The sequence below is a fragment of the Hippocampus bargibanti genome, linkage group LG09 (genome assembly GCF_051943395.1).
Source record: "Hippocampus bargibanti isolate YZ-2025 linkage group LG09, ASM5194339v1, whole genome shotgun sequence".
NCBI classification, from domain to species: domain Eukaryota; kingdom Metazoa; phylum Chordata; class Actinopteri; order Syngnathiformes; family Syngnathidae; genus Hippocampus; species Hippocampus bargibanti.
Genome location: NC_142742.1, coordinates 1,255,001 through 1,273,813, shown reverse-complemented (window position 1 = coordinate 1,273,813; position 18,813 = coordinate 1,255,001). Strand labels below are relative to the sequence as shown.

Sequence of the window (18,813 nt, the reverse complement as noted above, 5' to 3'; positions counted from 1 at the left end):
TGAGGACAATGTGAAGACATACATTTGTTTACATAGTCATGACATGTGTATGTGTGTGTGTGTGTGTGCTTGTAATCATGATTAATGGGGACAATGTGAAGACACATTTGTTTACATAGCCATGATTTGTATGTGTGTGTGTGCTTGTAATCATGTTTAATGGGTACAACGTGAAGACATTTGTTTACATAGTCATGACGTGTGTGTATGTGTGTGCTTGTAATCATGTTTAATGGGGACAATGTGAAGACAAATTTGTTTACATAGCCATGACGTGTGTGTGTGTTTGTGTGTGCTTGTAATCATGTTTGGTGGGGACATATGTTGGTTTACACACATTGTGGTCCCCACATTGCACAAACCAGGTAAAACCACGCTTTTGGGTTTCATATTAGTTTTTTTTAAAAGATAACATTTTATAGTGTCTTACTAATGACTAGCGAACGCTTTCCTCAAGCTTATTGGATCTCACATGTGAGCCGCAGTCTTGAATAATTTTCATTTAAATGACGAATCCCCCCCCCCAATGTCCGTCCCCCTACCCACCAGACACACACCCCACGTGATCAAGGAAGAGATCCAATTACGCTTGCGATAGACTCAACGAAGAAAGACGGCAACTGGTCACTTGATAAGGTACCCCGTCCATCTCATCCAATCGTAAACGTCGGTCTTTACTTATGATTGACATTCGGGACCCCCCCCCCCCCCCTCCCTATCTATTCTGCTTAGAATGTGAAGGTAAACAGGAGTGATGAGTTGATTAGCTCGGACCAGCTGTGACCAAGCATAGATTTTTATTAGTTGTGGTGGGGATGGGCGGAAAGTGGGGATGCAAGGGGTGGGGGTGGGGGGGTGCGAGGGTGTGTATGAGCCCGGAGTTTCCCCCCCCCCTTCCCCCTTCATAGAGAAACTCCTTGACAACCACAAGAAGGATGAATGTGGCGCCCCTGTTCATAGGTTCATGAGGTTTTTTTGGGGGGGGGGGCGGGGTTTGTTGTTGTTAAAGGGGGGTGTTATGGTGTGTTGAAGTATTCGGGAATGTGCCCAAATTAGCATATCGTCTGGGTATGTGTGGGGACGGGGGAGGTCACACAGATTCCAGGAAACGTTTCCTTGGGTCGTGTTGTCATTAGTTCATTTTGTCATTGGGCAGTCATGACTCAACCTTTGACCTCGTAACACTGCCTAGCAACAAGCAAAATATGTGACCTTGGCAGATTTTGCCATTGGCCAGAGAATTCTGCCTAGCAACAAGTGATGTCAGACAAAAAGTGGCCACAAAATATTTAACTCATTCACAGCCAGACATGTGCAAAAATGTGTCCACTCCAGTGCTCCAGGGTTTTTGTCATTGTCACTCAAATTCCACGGCACACAGAATATTGAGTTTTAGGATGACGTAAACATTTGATGTAGCGTAAGAAACCTTAGACTCTCTTCTTTCATCAGAAAAAAATAGTTAATTCCTAAATGATATGGGTCTGGAGTTATATGAATTTCAAGTGGGTCTTTCCAACCCTTTTCAGAGTCGCTCTTGATCAGAATCAGAATAATCTGTATTGGCCAAGTATGTAGAACACACAAGGAATTTGTTTCCGGTTGAACACGCTGCACTAGTATCATCATAAAAAAAAATTGCAAAGAGGCACTATACAGTTCAATTTGGGTTACGGTTTAGACACTTAATGGGCACGGGGGAACTAAGAAGCTGTTTAAACATCTGCTGGATTTGGTGCGCATAGATGGGGAGTCGGTGGAAAAGGTGGTGGGCAGGGTGCGGAGGGTCCAGTTGTCACTCTATTGCACAGGTGAGTGACCATTTTTAGAAGCATGTTTTTTTTTGTGTGTGTTTGTGTATGACAAAGAATCAATGGTGGCTGTCCATCCAGAATGAATAGTTTCCCATTATTATTATTATTATTATTATTATTATTATTATTATTATTTATCTCTCACACCCGCATATTCTCGTTTTTAATTAAATTGGTGCTCTGTATTTAATAAAAAACTCAATTTGATTTTTTAAACATGTTTTATAATAATACTACTAATAATAATAATACATTTCTAAGCACCTTTCAAAACTCTCAAGGTTACTGTGCAGTCACAGGATCGGTTTTTCCGTGGGTGAGCAGCGGTAGCCACATACGCCAGCGTTCACTCAACCCAGAATAACTCAAATAGATCAAGTTAGCTAGATAGCTAATAGATAACTAAGAGATGGCTAGCTTGCTAGCTAGCTAGACTACTAATAGATAGTAAATAGATAAACCTCGCCTCGGCCATTCTGAAGCATTTTGACTTACGACCGTTTTGTCAGAACGGAAACCGGTCGTAAGTTGGATGATATCTGTAATAATAATAATAATACATTTATTTCAAAACTCTCAAGGTCACGTTACAGTCACAGGAAAGGTTTTTCTGTGGGCGAGCAGCGGCAGCCACACGCGCCGGCATTCACGCAACCCGCCAACATTCACTCAAAGAGATAGAAAGCTAACTAGCTGCCCAGCCAGCCATAGATAGCCAGCCAGCTAGATAGCGATGAGGTAGCTAACTCGATAGATAGCTAATAGCTAGCTACTTAGCTAATAGATAATAAATCACTAGCTAGCTAGGTAGCCAGCTTGCTCGCTAGAGAGCCAGATAGATAACTCGATAAATTAAATTAAATGAAAAGAGGAAACTTTTCACACAAACCTGTTTAATATAATAAACCAATAAAATATTTTTGACCCCAAAAAAACATAAAAATATATTTAAAAAAATATCACAAAGAATATACTGTAAATATAAATCATTCTTACATTTGAGGGTCATTTGTGAGGTACATTGATACCTCGGTTTTCGACCATAATCCGTTCCATCCAGAAACCAAATTCTGTTTTCGACCATAATCCGTTCTAGAAACGAAACATCATTTTCCATTATAATCAATGTAAAATGTTTTAATCCGTTTCAAATCTAGAAAAAGAACTCTATATTAATATATATGTATACAGTGGAGTGATACGGCGGATTTCATAATACAAAAAAAAAAACTGTGGGCCGTTGGTAAACGTGGACACGCCCTTCAGGTGTGGACAAAGGCGTGCACACACACACACACACACACACACTTGCATTGCTTCTTCATTGACGCACACAGCAACCTCCCTCTGCTGATTTCTGCCCCCCCCCCTTTTTTTTTTGTCTCATGGAAGAAGTATGGAGCAGACTGTCTCCTCCCCCCACCATCGGTGCACCACTCTCTCCTCCCCCGTGCCAACCCCGCCCCCATCCCTTCTTGCGCTTGCCTTTGTGACTGCATACCCGAATATTCCCAACGCCGGCGCGTTTGCTTGGGAAATAAAAAAAGCTCAGTAGAAGATATTTCTTTCTACACCACCGTGATTTGGAATCTCGTGAATATCGTGAATACCGTTGGATGATCATCGCAGACGAAGGGGAGGATCTGGACCCCCCCGACCCCCGACCCCCCTAACACCCTCTCACTCCCCACCCCCAAGCCTGCACCAGCAAGACCACAGTGGAAGCACGTGAAGATTTTACTCCACAATTGGACGGCATCTTTTTTTGGGGGGACACTTTTTTCCTGCCATCTGCATCCTTGGACGCCGTCCTCGCATCCCGATTGGGCGTCCACCTCCACTGGGATTTTGTTGTTGTTTTTTTTTTTTTGTGTAGAAGACATGGATCTGGATTAAAGGGACAGACGTGGCAGAGTAACGCCAAACTGGAGCAGCACGCCAGAGCACGCCGGGGGCGAAGGGGGCGACGAGACTCGGTGAATTCACGGAGCCCCCGGGATAGAGGTGAGCATCACTCTGTGTGTGTGTGTGTGTGTGTGTGTGTGTGTGTGTGTGTGTGTGTGTGTGTGTGTGTGTGTGTGTGTGTCTACATTCCATAATTGACGATCTCACTGACGCTTTACGTGATGCTTTTGATTAGCCGGCCTTCAATGAGGCTCAAATCATTGTCAAATCATTTCACCAATAGCCGCGTGGTTTTCAAACACTATGTTGCCGGGCGGGTCAAAAATGACCTCCTTTTCACTCATTCACTGCCAGACGATGTTGCAAAAAAATGTGTCCACTTGAGTGCTCCAGGGTTTTTGTCATTGTCACTGGAATTCCAGGACCTACAGAATATTGAGTTTTAGGACTACATAAACATGCAATGCAGCGTAAGAAACCTTAGACTGTCTTGTTTCATCGGAAAAAAAAGAGTTAATTCCTAAATTATACGTGTCTGGAGTTATATGAGCTTGAAATGGGGGCAGATGTCCAAAGTACAATACAATGTTAGTTTATATAGCGCTTTAACAACAGCTGAAGCTAAAACAAAGTGCTAACATTGAAAAAGGGGGAAATGCTGCCCCCTTGCGGAAAACAACAAACTATTGCCCAGGGGCTGTGGCCAGCGCTTTATCGGCACCCAAGCATGGAAAAATAAAACCCAAACAAATTTGGGAATGGCGTCATCTACGTCATATTTACAATTCACGAATGAATTCATGAACTGCAGTGACGTATTAAAATGTTGCTTTAAAAAAATATCGTTTGTGAATTTCTTCAATAAAGGTCGCACTAGGTCACGTGATTCTCTTCTTTCATCCGAAAAAAAAGAGTTAATTCCTAAGTTATACGGGTCTGGAGTTATATGGACTTGAAATGGCGGCAGATGTCCAAAATACAAACCAATATTGATTTATATAGCGCTTTAACAACAGCTGAAGCTAAAACAAAGCGCTAACATGGAAAAAAGGAAAATGCTGCCCCCTTGTGGAAAGGAAAAACATTGCCAAAGGTCTGACAAGCGCTTTATCAGCACCCAAAAAAACCCTCGAACAAATTCAGGAATGCCGCTCTAGTTTACCAAATCGTAAAATAGTCCAAGGCCAGATCTCCTCCATGAAAATGACAGTTTGTGTCTGTTTGCCTCAGATTAACCCCAGATTTTCTGTGCTTCTATTGTGTGCCTTGTGTTCGGCAGCTAACTAACCTTGAAACTTTTAAATATGATAATTTCTATTCTGTGTATTCTCTATCAGATGGAGATCTGCAGTTTTTGTCAAAAAAAAAGCTGTGTAGGGAAGGGGACGTTATGAAAGGGGTCGTAGCAAAGAAGACATTGGGAAAGAGGACATAAGAAAAGGAGACATTCAGAATAATAATAATGCATTTCATTTATAAGTGCCTTTCAAGACTCTCAAGGTCACTTTACAGTCATAGGATCAGTTTTTCTGTGGGTGAGCAGCGGCAGCCACACGCGCCGCCGTTCACTCAACCCGAAAGTAACTGAAATTGATAGAAAGCGAGCTAGCTAATAGATAACTAGCTATCTGGATACATAGCTAATCGATAGCCAGCTAACCAGCTAGCCATCTTAATAGTTTCCATTTTTCGTTTACTTATTTGTGTGTGTTGCTATTATTCAAACAAACACGACTAACTTTTCCCGCCATGTCCTGTCCAAACCAGCTTGCGAGTGGACCCACCCCAAGATGACGTCCCCCAAAAACCGGACCAAGAAGAAAGCCCCTAAAGACAGCATGACCCTGCTGCCATGTTTTTACTTTGTGGAGGTAAAACGTTCAATGAATCACTTTTATTTTGTTGTTGTGTGTTTATTTATTTTTACCGTTTAGCTTTGTAATATAAAACAGTCACAATTGTTCAAGTATGTACGGGACTGCATTATGCCATTAACTCATTCACTGCCAGACGATGTGATAAAATGTGTTCACTCCAGTGCCAGGGTTTTTGTCATTTTCACTCAAATTGAAGCACCCACAGAATATTGAATTTTAGGGCTATATAAACATTCAATTCAGCGTTAGAAACCATAGATTTTCTTCTTTCATTAGAAAGAGAGTTAATTCCTAAGTTATATGGATTTTGAGTTATATGAGTTTGAAATGGGGGTATCTGAATAAAAGGCAAATCCTAGTGGGAGGGAAAAACCTCGCCAGAGCCAGCTAGCTAATTGATAGCTAATAGCTAGCTAGCTAGACAGCTAGCTAGATAGATTAAAACTACTGCTTCAAGTAAAGCTAGCTAGCCAGATACATCGTCAGCTAGCTAGATAGCATAAAACTGCTGTTTCAACCAAAGCAAGCCAGCCAATTCATAGCTCATAGATAGCTAGCATGCTAGCTATCTAGAATAAATTCAGGAATGGCAGTGAATGAGTTAATAGCATTTCACGGGGGGGTGTGCACAATTGCAAAGAGCCACAATAGAGTTTGAGTGAAAGTTTCGGGCGTTAGCGGTAGAGGGAAGAAGCTGTTTGAACTTTTTGTACCATTTTCCCTGATGGCAGTCACTGGAAAAGGTAGTGGGCAGGGTGTGGAGGGTCCACTCGGATTTTTTTTTTTTGTGCCCTTGTGTTTGTTATTGCCCTCTTCTGAGCATGAATGAGATGAAAAGGTGAAATCAACAATTCAAGCGTATGGCTCCAATCCCTTTTGCCGGTGCGGTGGCAGCTCCCCATCGTGCTGTCGTCCTTGGTGTCGCTGTACTTCCTGGAGTTGACGGACGTCTTGTCTCCCGCCGTGGTGGGCTTCCGCTGCTACGACCGCGACCTCTCCATGCCCTTTGTGGAAACGGGAGATGAGCTCATCCCGCTACTCATGCTGCTCAGCTTGGCTTTCGCTGGACCCGCCGCCTCGGTAAAACAAATTGGCTTTTATACAGTTTCATTTTACCTTTATTTTATTTTTCAACCGCTATTTCAATTTTGTTATTTATTTATAGACTATTAGTTTTCATTTATGTTTTCATTTATTTATATTTATTTATATGTATTTATATTTACGTATTTATGTATTTATTTTGTTTCTGTGGGTTTTTTTCCTTCCATTTTACCTGAATTTTTTTCTCCAAGCTCCCCTGCTAGCTGGAATTCACTTTATTTATTTATTTATTTATTTATAGTTTTTTAATTTACTTGTTTATTTCCTTGTTTTTTTTTATTTATTTATTTATTTGCTTATTTGTGCGTACATTTATTTATTTATTTATGTATTTATTTATTTGCTTATTTATGCATATATTTATTGTTTATTTACTTGTTTGTTTATTTACGTTTTTTATTCATTCATATTTATTTATTTAGTTTCTGTTTTTTTTTCATTTTACCTTATTTTTTCCAAGCTCCCGTGCTAGCTGGAATTGTTTTTCGAATTTATTTATTCATGTATTCATTTATTTAGTATTATTATTTTTTTACTTGTTTATTTGTTTATTCATTCATTCATTTTTATTTATATGTATTAACTTTGTTTTTTGTTTGTGTTTTTTCATTTTATCTTGTTTTTTTTTCCAAGCACACCTACTAGCTGGAATTCAGTTTTTGAACGTATTTATTTATTTTATCGTTTGTTTATTTATTTATTTATTTGTTTGTTCATTAATTTTCATCCATTTTGCTTTATTTATATTTATATTTATATTTATATTTATTTATTTTGTTTCTTTGTTTATTTAGCTTTATTTGTTTGTATATCTATTTTTTTAATTGATTGTTTTCTTGATTGGTTGATTTATTGATTGGTTTGTTTGTTTGTTTGTCTGTGTGTTTGTTTATTTGGTGGATGTGTTTATTAATTTTGTTTGTTTGTTTGTTTGTTTTTTCTTACGCCTCATGTTGACTCCCCCCTGGCTTTTGTCCGCAGATCATGATGGGCGAGGGCCTGATGTACTGCATGCAGTCCAAAGTCAAGAGCTGCCCCAAGACGGAGAGCAGCATCAACGCCGGCGGCTGCAGCTTCAATTCCTTCCTGCGTAGGACCGTGCGCTTTGTGGGTCAGTAAGCCACCATTTCACACATTTCTGCGGAATGGGGACATCATATTAAATGTACACAAATAGATTTGTATATATACAGGTAACATCCAAGTTACGACCGCCGCGATTTACGACCGTCCGTACTTACAACCACGACCGCCAGACCCCTTTTTTTAATTCTCCGCCTCGCACCACAACGCGCCAGCAGCCGTACTACAATTTGGGCCAGCCAGCATGTCACACACTCGCACAGCAATCTACTGCGTGACTACACTCAGTAAACAGTTTCGTATACATTAAAGGTGCAGTTATACAGTAATAAAAATCGCTAATATGAAATGATTAAAAAAATGACGATTTATCGTTTTTTGTTTTTTTTGTTTTTATTTATTTCTTTCTTATTTTGTATTTTTACTTCGAACCTATTGTAAATTTGAGCGAACCTTGACGCTCGCCGCCCTGCCCCCTTTTGCTTTTCTACCGTTCAGGTGTTCACGTCTTTGGTCTCCTAGCAACAGCCCTGGTGACAGATGTCATCCAGCTGGCCACCGGCTACCACGCCCCCTTCTTCCTCACCGTCTGCCAACCCAATTATACGGCGGCGGGCGTGGCCTGCGACAACAACGCTTACGTCTCGCAGGACATCTGCATGGGCAAAGACCAGTACGCCATCATGTCGGCAAGGTAGGACCACAATCACGATTTTTGTACAACGGCCATTTTAAATATAGTCCAAATATGCGCAGGAGTGCAAAAGTAAAAATAGCATTATTGCTTTTTACGGCTTTTGTTTAGACCCTGGCTTTTATCTGCAAATAAGTGACCATTTAAAGGCAGCACAAAAAAATAATAATTTAAAATATGACCTTCAAGGGCGGTACAGAAAAATAAATGAATGAAATAAATGGAAAAAATTAGCAAAAAATTAACATTTGAACGCAGCACAAAAAAATTGTAAATAAAATAAAATACAAAAATGACAATTCAAAGGCGGCACAAAAAATAAATAAAAAATAAAATACATTAAAAAACGACCTTTCACAGGCAGCATAAAAAACGTAATAAAATAACATCAAAAAATTAGAAAAATGACTGTTCAAAGGCAGCACAATAAATAAATGAAAAAATAGAGAAAATGACCATTCAAAGGCACCAAAAAAATAATGAAGTAAAATCCAATGTTTTAAAAATGACAATTCAAAGGAGGCACAAAAAATAAATAAATAAAATAAATAAATAATTATCAAAAATGGCCATTCACAGGCAGCCCAAAAACATTAATGAATAAAATAAAATAAAGTGAATTAAAAATGACCATTCAATGACGGCATAAAAATAAATAAAATAAAAAATATCATTTAAAGGCAGCGCAAAAAATTGAACAAATAAAATACAATGAAAAAAAGGATCGTTCAAAGGCGGCACCAAAAAAAAATTTTGAATAAAATAAAATTAAGACAATTAAAAATGACAATTTAAAGGTGGCACAAAAAAATACATTAAATAAAATAAATAAATAAAATATTTTAAAGGCAGTGCAAATACATAAATGAATAAAACAAAATGAAAAAAATTAAAATAAAATAAATTCAAAAAGATCATTCAAAGGCGGCACAAAACTGTTGAACAGCAAACCGCCATTTAGCGCAAAAAAACTCATTTTGTGTGTCACCCCCTACAAAAATCAACTCAAATTTGAAATATTATATCAGTGTACACAGGCGTATTTACATATAGCCTCAATATTCGAAATACATAATTGTATCTATATTTAGCAACAAAATCAATATGACCCTATTTTTGCAAAAGCTCCATCCCGTAACTGGATGAATTTTGTCACGTAGTATTTTTGACGTTGGATTCCTTTCGCGCAACGCTCCCAAAGCAACAATGGAGATTATTGCTAATGCAGACGTTAGCGGGCTAATCCGATCCCGGCGAAAACGTTGAGCGTCCTTATTACGCTGCATTCCACAAGCCCAATGACATGTTTGACTTGCGTCGTATAAACCTCTTCTTTCTTTCATTTTTATTTATTTATTTTTTTATTCCCTTTACAGGAAAACATTCCCGTCCCAGCATGCAACACTTTCCGGTTTTGCCGCCGTCTACATTTCCGTAAGTTTGTTTTTTTTGTATTTAATTTTGGTGCATGTTTTCATGTGTTAAGGCGTTGATTTTTTTTTATCAAAGTGGGCAGCGTGACACAAATAATCAGTCTGGAGTATTTTCTTGTAACTGTGTCTGGAAAAGGTGGTGGGCAGGGTGCGGAGGGTCCAATAGGATTTATTTCGTGCACAGAATGGCTATCTAGCTAGCTATTAGTTATCTATTACCTAGCTAGCTAAATTTCTACCTATTTGAGTTATTCAACTATCTAGCTAACTATCTATGAGTTATCTATTAGCTATCCAGCTAGCTATCAGTTATCTAATAGCTAGATCGCTAACTTTCTACCTATTTGATTTATTCAACTATCTAGCTAACTATCTACGAGTTATCTATTGGCTAGCCAGCTAGTTATGAGTTACTTCCGGGTTGTGTGAACGCTGGCGCGTGTGGCTGCCGCTCCTCACCCACAGAAAAACTGATCCCGTGACTGTAAAGTGACCTTGAGAGTTTTGAAAGGCACTTAGAAATGTATTATTATTAGCTATCTAGCTAGCTAGCTATTTGCTATCTATTAGCTATCTAGCTAGATATCTATTAGTTATCTATTAGCTAGCTAACTTTCTATCTATTTGAATTATTCAGTTATCTAGCTAGCTAGCTATTAGCTAGCTAGCTAACTTTTTACCTTTTTGAGTTACTTCCGGGTTAAGTGAACGCTGGCGCGAGTGGCTACCGCTGCTCACCCACAGTAAACTGATCCTGTGACTGTAAAGTGACTTTGAGAGTTTTGAAAGGCGCTTAGAAATGAAATGGATTATGATAAAATAATTCTTTTTTTTTTGTCTTTTTCTTTGCAACACGATATAGCATGGCACTAAAAACATAAATAAATCAATTTAATTTGTGCTCTCAGATGTACTTCAACGCCAGCATCGGCGCCACCACAAAGTTACTCAAGCCGCTGTTGGTGTTCGTCTTCTGCATGGCGGCGGGTCTGGCCGGCCTGACGCAGATCACCCAGCACCGGAGCCACCCCATCGACGTTTACGCGGGCTACCTGATCGGAGCCGGCATCGGCGTCTACCTGGTCAGTCGTTGCGGAAAGCGTTCGCCCTCGCGCGACATCCACTCGGACGCCATAGGTTCCATTTTACAGTTTTTCCCGTTAACTCATTCACTGGCATTCACGAATTTGTCCGGGAATCGAAAAGCATGACGTGGAGCGCCATTCCTGAATTTGTTGGTTTTTTTTTTTTTTTTTTTTTTTTGCGGGGGTGCCGAAAAAGCTCTGATCATAACTCTGGCAATGTTTTTTTCACTTCCATAAGAGGGCAGCATTTACCTTTTGTTAGCCATGTTAGCGCTTTGTTCCAGCTTCAGCTGTTGTTAAAGCGTGATATAAGGCAATATGAATTGTATTGTATTCTATTTTGTACATCTGCCCCCATTTCAAGCTCATATAACTCCCGACCCCTATAATTTAGGAATTAACTGTTTTCGTACAATGAAAGAAGAGAGTCTAACGTTTCTAACGCTGTATTGAATGTTTATGTCGTCCTGAAACTCAATATTCTGTGGGCCATGTAATTGGAGCGAAAATGACAATAATCCTGGCACATGCAGTGAATGCGTTAATGAGGAAATGAATAGTCTCCAGAAGAAAAATTGAAGAAACAACAAACCAAGACATGTTTTCCATGTAAATGTCCTAATCCGTTCCAAGGCCACCAAAATCAGACCGAAATATACCCTACAGCGACAAAATCATCAACATGTCACAGATATATTACAATTAGATTATTGCACAATAAATCAGAGGTCCGTATAATATAAGAAACAAAAAAATGACATATAAACCACTCATAAGAAGGAAAAGATTACAGTAAAGATTACAATAGCTGAGAAATGCAAAAAAAAACTGCAGTTAATTGGTCGTGATGAAAGATTTCCGTCACCACTCCCACATCTTGGCATATTAAGCTGGTTTCAAATGTTTTTCAAAACCAACCGGTTTGCAACTTTCTCATGCCGACAAAATAATAATATTCGTGAAGAATCAAAATCGGACATTGCGGTCGTTTCCATTTTGAGTTGTAACATGCAGCAGCTTGCATTGCACGTCATCAAGCTATTGAGGATGAACGGCGAGGGAGCATTTGGTTAGCTTTGAAGGACGCCATCTTTGCCAATAAAACGCTTTGACTTGCATTTTGGCTTGTTGTGTGCGTCAAGACAAACTCTTTGATTTGTCACCTCCTCTTTCATTTTCTCTCCCAGCGTGCTATATTTAGCCTTCTTTTACTGAGAGCGACAGAGAGAGAAGCAGTAATCGGATAAGAATTCGCCGCAGCAATTTCACACTCGAGTTTAGGGAGGAGAAAGAGAAGATGAAAAAAAATGGAATCGCTGCGGATTTTTCATCGTCCTTCAGGTTGTGAAGCAGAAGAGCTTTTGACTCACTCTTAATTTTTAATGAATTTTTTTATCTCTTCTTTTCTCGAGAAAAAAAAACTTTTAAAAACATAAATTAAATTAAATGTGTTGGAAAAAAAGTGAAACCTTTTTCACAGCCAACTAATACCCCTTCCTAGACTGTAGTTGTTTTATTCTTTGTTGCTTCCTTTTTATTTTATTTTACTTTAGTTATATTTTATTTTATTCCTATTTACTTTATTTTAATTTTAATTTTAATTTTAATTTTAATTTTAATTTTAATTTTAATTTTAAATTTTAATTTTAATTTAGTCATTTATTTGTATTTTTATTTTTAGTCATTTATTTTTTTTTATTTTTAGTCATTTATTTATATTTTTAGTCATTTATTTTTTTATTTTTAGTCATTCATTTTTATTTTTAGTCATTTATTTCATTTATTTTTATTTTTAGTCATTTATTTTTATTTTTATTTTTTATAAAAGTCCCATTTAGTCCGCACTCGAAAATAAAAATAATTTTAACAATACGTCTCAATTCAAAATTTATCACGATGGGAATGCTCAGTTTCATGTTGCTAGGCAGATTTCATGGGGCTCAAAGAACACTGCGCCGATTCCAAAATAACAACATCGTAACAACATCACTTTTCTGTGTTAAATGCGAAGCCCATAAGGAGGACATATTGGATCTTGTCCCTGATGTCAGTGTCCCCCCCCCCCCCCTCCAGGCCGTGTACGCAGTGGCTAACTTCAAAGCATCTGAGGAAGACGCGTCACCTCAGCCCAAATCGTTGACGACGCCACATAAGGACACGCTGAGGGTGCTGAGTCAGCGCAGTCACGACTCCCTCTACAGGAAGACTCCGCGGGTGTCGGAGAGCCGCGAGGAGCTGGCCGTGGCCATGGCTTCGGGAGGGCGGAGCAAAGTGAGGCGTGAGAAAGCCTCCCTGGCGTCCCTTAAGCGAGCCAGTGCCGACGTTGAGCTCCTGGCCACCCGCGGGCCCATGGGCAAGGAGACGATGGTGACGTTCAGCAACACCCTGCCCCGGGTGGCCAACGGGAACAGCCCCATCTCGCCCTCCGATGAGCCGCCCATCTCGCAGCGCCACTTGACCTTCCACGTGCCGCTAGACCCACAAAGATCCCGGCAGCTGGTGTCAGAATGGAAGCAGCGCTCTCTGGAGCTCCGGAGTCAAAGTTCCCGGGATGAGAACGAGGACGGGACGGAAGCGGCGGATCCGCCGGACGAGACGGGCGACAAGGGGATGCCGTCCTCTCTTTACCCCAAAGTGCAAGCCAATAAAGGCATGGCGACGCCTCCATCCGGAGGCCGGATGGTTGTGTCTCCTCCGCTGGTCCACATCCCTGAGGAGGCTGCGCGTCCGCCGCCCGTCTCCCCCAAGAGCGCCAAGACCCGCGCTAAGTGGCTTTCACTCACCGAGGCGGAAAGGAGCGCCGCAAAGGAGCCCGGCATGGGACCCATCGCCGTATCCACGCCCAGGGTGCCCAACACGCAACCCAGTCAACCACCCGCTCAACCAAGAGTCACTCAGGTGAGCTGCGAAATCCTCTCGGTGTTCCTTTAGAGTTTTCTCCCAGATATCAGATGCACTTATCTGTCACACCTTAAAGTCCGGCCCCTGAAGATACTGTCTGCCATTAAACCAGGGCATGGGGCAATGAAGGTTGGGGACCGTTGCTCTACCTAACCTGGGATCGACTCCAAGCCCAGGTTTTGGTCTGCCTGTGGCCCAAACGGGTTGATCCCTGGTTCAAGCCTTTCTCTGAGGTGGTTCAAACCTTTCTCGGAAGTGTTTTATACGGTTATGTTGTGGGTGTAAATCGTCCCCAGATGTAATGTGTCCGGCAATGACAAGTCCGAGGTGTATCGGACCCATTCAAATCCTTCTGGGACTGACTCCAGATGACTCAAAAAGCAACGTGCAAGCCAGTCTTCTCCTTCCTTACATGTATTTACCCGTTGCAGGTGATGGCAATGTCCAAGCAACAAAGCCACGGCGGCTCCTCGGTGGAGGGCGGCGGTTCCTCTTCCGGCGGTGGCTCCAACTGCTCCGAGTCGCTCTACTACCGCATCCCCTCTGACCGAGACAGCTGTGTGGGGAGCAATCCAGGAAGCATCGCCGGCAGCGGCAGCATCGTCACCATCGACGCCCACGCCCCGCACCACCCGGTGGTGCGGGTAACGGCCTCCAACGGCAAGCCGTGGGAGTGGAGGAACACCATCAGCGGTAACATGATGGCCGGCGACGCGACGGTGTTGGAGAAGCACCGCGGTGTGCTTCGAGGGCAGGACAACGCCCCGTTGTACCGTGACTACCGGACGCTCCCGGTAAAAAAGGAGTCACACTGTGGCGAAACTCCGGAGCCCCCACCGTTGCCGCAGCCTACCTCCTCCTCCCCTCTGCCTCCCCCACCCCAGCTTTCATCGCCCCGTCTCCCGCCGCCACCCCCTCACGCGTCTCTCCTGTCCCACCCACCGTCTCAGGTGTCCCCGCAAAGCTCCTCGTCCCCCTTACCTCCTCCACCGCCGGCGTCTTCCATGCCGCAGCCGCCGCCTCCCCATCCCTCGTGCTCAGCTATGCTCCCACCTCCACCCCATCCCGATCTGCTGATGGACGACCAGATGCTGTCCCGCTCGTCCACGTTGCCCCGCCGGCCCTCCGTATCAGCTCGCAGTCATGCCGAGCAGGAGCACTACTACAAGGCACTCCAGAATGAACGGATGCTATAGTGCGGCGGTCTCTAACCTTCATTGAACCACCCGAGGGTTTCACATCAAGCAATATTTTGGAAGATCAGCGTCGAAGGAAAAGCAGGCAAAAGTAAACGATTAAAAATGCCAGAGAAACCAATTCGTTGGTCACATCTCGGGGTCATGACACGACACTGAAAGTGTGTCCAGCCTACTTAGTACCTTTGTTTCAACCATCGGCATTGAAGAAAATCACAAAGCAGAATTTAGGGGTCATCGTTAGGGGGTTAGGATGATCTTCTGTATGAATGAACCTGTATATGAAGCCTCAAACATGTTGAGTGAAAAACAGTCACGACTATTGGTGAAGCTAGCAAAATTTGTGACCGTGAACAAACCTCGATGAACCCTTATGAAAATCAAACTTTTGCTACCTGCGCAAATATCAGTGGGATCACGGCTTTAAGAGCAGCTCTTCTTTCTTGGAAATTGTAGGGTGTTCTCCGTTCTCATTTGTATTGGTCTGATTTTTGTTAGGGAGGATCTGGAACCGCTGCTATATTGGACGGGTCATATTTAGAGGTGACAGACTTCACAATTTTTTGAAGGATGGCATCTTCAATTCAAATCCATGGGAACACTTTAGCTAAAGCATCCGTAAGATGTCAGAAGACGAGAAATGGGGGGAGGGGCAAAGAACAAGAATTCCCACCTGCTCGCCGCCGGGGAGAAAAAAAGCATCTGCGGTGGAAAGTAGAGATCGGACTTCGAAAGGCCTCAGATTTGCTCAATCTGTTTTCCTCAGAGAGGGCTAAGGAAAACAAAACAACCGCGGGCAATGCCAGCGTTCCCAAAGACGATTGCAGCTGTATGTTGGCTGCCGGCTTTTGTTTGCTTTTCTTGTGGATCTTTAAGCTCCGAGCCTGGATCCTTCTGGGGAGTCGTCTCACTTAAACTGTCAATCTTGAACCATGCCGAGGAAGAGGACGAAAGCTGTAAATCCCAATCCGGGCATCTCCGGAATGATTTACGGCCTCAAACCAACCACCCTGATGAGTGGATGCAAACCAGTATCTTCTGTTTCCTCGACTCCTGGTCTTACAGTCTTATATTAGAGAGCCTTGGGGGCGATGTGACCTAACTTCATGTTTGGTTCAGCTACACTTAACCCTCTCGTCAGAATGTTCTGACCCTCCAATTTCTTCGGACAAGTGTGAATGCTATCATCTGTGTCCAGATCAGATAAGGCTTACCAGAGACCCTCACCATATCAACAAAACTCTAACCCTAGGCCTGAACCCTGACTCTCAAAACCTTGACCGAAGCTCATACGTTTAACAAAACTCTTTAACCCAAACCCCAACATCATAAACCCTAACTCTGAAACCTAGCACTCAAGCTAACCTGGTAACCTCAACCGACTAACTCCAACCCAGCCCTAACCCACTTAACGTGTCAGCCTCAATCCTTAACTGTAAACCCAAGTACAAATCTCACCGTAAACCATGAAATCAACTCCAAAACCTTATACTGTGACACTCACCCAAACCTCAATCAAAACCCTCAAAACGTTGAACCCTTGCCTTGGACTCTCAACCAAAATGATCATTTATACCCGAATCCCAAACCCTAAACCCTCCATCACTAAACTAAAAATGTAACCTTATGATGGACCCTAACTTGGACCCTCAAATCTAATCCTTACAACTGAAACATCAATTTACTCATTATCAAACACCACCATTACCTCCCAATCTTGAATCGCAAATCCCGAACCCAAAAACCTCAACTCCAGACCACAAAACGGAATGACGAGTCACCACACTTATTTTTGACAAGCACGATTCAGGTGACTGGACTGGGGCGGTTCTATCATTTTATTAATCAGGGCGAACTTCATTCAGTATCTCCACATTTTCAGGTGCACAAACGTATCACACCACACATCGGATATATTTTGAGGCTAGTCCAACACGTATGTCCGGCGAATGTTCATCATGTAGTTATACCATGAAAACATGATGAACTTTGAAAACCGATGAACTCAATGTGAATCCGAATGAATGCAAACTAAAGTCGAAATCAAAAATGGGAACTTCAATTCAAAATGTTTATTTCATCCCCCCCCCAAAAAAATCAATATTTCCAGTAGAGTGATACCTCGCTTTACGAACCCCTCGTCTTACGAACTTTTCGGTTTACAAACGTTAAATTTATGACAATTTTACCTTGCCATAAGAAATATTTTTCAGGATACACACGTGGCGCCATAATGAGTGATGTGTCGTTCACGAATGAGCCCATTCTCCTAACAAGAAAATGGCAGCCGGCTTGTTTTGGTCCTGTATTCCCAGCCCCCAGTCGTCGGTTAAAGCCACGTGATTGGTCAAGAACGCAGCAGTCAGGGGAGGTGGTTTAAACATTAAAGAGACAGGCAGACAACAGAGAGTGACAAAATGGATATAAAAAAACAGTGAAATTTGGACTTGTTTCAACTTTGATAGTTCAAAAGCAGAGTGTAGACTGCAAGGTTAAAATATCCCATCAATCAGGCTCCACAAATAACCCGTAAAAAGCTATCAACCCAGCTTAACAGAACACAATTGATGAGGAACAAGGTAAAATGATGGCAGAGAAAGCACCTCCAAGGGATCATTTCTCAAGATGGTGAAAGAAGAAGGCTACGTTCCTCATCAAGTGTGTAATGCTAATGAAAGCGGCCAGTCAATTCCATCAAGCCATCAACGACAATCACAAAGGTCAATAAAACCACTTTATTATACAGTACAGTTTATTTCTTTAATTATAATACCATAGCATTTATTATACATCAAATAAGGTACATTTTGTGTAGTTTTAAGGCTTAGAAAATTAGAAAATGATGTTTTATGGGGACCTGGGAACGGATTATTCTCATTTTAATGGTTTCCTATAGGAAATAATTTTTTGGGATACACGCTTTTCGCCTTACACACTCTGTCTGGGAAGCAATTAAGTTTGTAAGCCAAGGTATCACTGTATATTGTGCTAGTACAGTATCTAGAAAACAACGATTAATTGACAACTCTGGATTTCAACTTTGTTGTATAAAGTTAACTCTTTAGCTTCTTTTGTGCCAATTGTTTCATCAGTCAACAAGTGCTTTATTTTTCGGGGGGGCCGGGGGGGGTGCAGCGGGGGGTTTCATAAATAACGGACAAAAAAAAACATTTTTTTTAACGATCCCCTCAAGCTATTTTGTACAAATGGGTATTGTACAGCGTTACGCATGAGTACGTTTCCGTTGGGGTTTTCTTTAGTAGGATTTTGCACAAAAATTGCACAAATCGGAAAACGTGTTTTGTTGTTTTTGACAATTAGATTTGTTTTAAAGAAACGCATAACACTTCAACCTAAATAAGATAATATACCACCTGAAATGTTTTTTCTAAGTGAAAAAAAAAATATTTTCATGTTCAAATTTAACATTTGGTTGTTTTTTTGTTGCTGCAAAATCGTCCGGTTGGAAAATAATAATTTTTGGTACTATTTCCTACTAAATTCTGACGAGAGCGCCTCATTTAGTGTAGCGTGTGTGTTTTTCTTCAGGTTTTCACCCTTACCTTATTTAACAAGCCATTGCTGCATTTTTTAGTGCTTTTGAAGTATTGTAAATCTCATTTTTTGAGTGTAAATAAAAAAAACGTGCTTAATATTCGTTATTGATCGATCTCCTTGGCCCTTTTTTTTTTTTACTGGCGGGCTATTTTTTTCTATCTGT

The 18,813-nt window shown here is 41.4% G+C and overlaps 1 protein-coding gene across 1 annotated transcript; it reads left to right on the top strand.

Annotated features, from left to right (window-relative positions):
* Nucleotides 1–555: 555 nt before the first annotated feature.
* plppr3a (phospholipid phosphatase related 3a) lies at nucleotides 556–18,197 on the top strand. Its single transcript, XM_089005124.1, has 10 exons — nucleotides 556–636; nucleotides 3,207–3,818; nucleotides 5,487–5,590; nucleotides 6,491–6,676; nucleotides 7,682–7,811; nucleotides 8,282–8,477; nucleotides 9,854–9,911; nucleotides 10,819–10,992; nucleotides 13,069–13,893; nucleotides 14,328–18,197. The coding sequence occupies exons 3-10, from the start codon at nucleotides 5,510–5,512 to the stop codon at nucleotides 15,090–15,092; spliced, it is 2,415 nt and encodes an 804-aa protein (XP_088861250.1). The 5' UTR covers nucleotides 556–636; nucleotides 3,207–3,818; nucleotides 5,487–5,509; the 3' UTR covers nucleotides 15,093–18,197.
* Nucleotides 18,198–18,813: the final 616 nt, after the last annotated feature.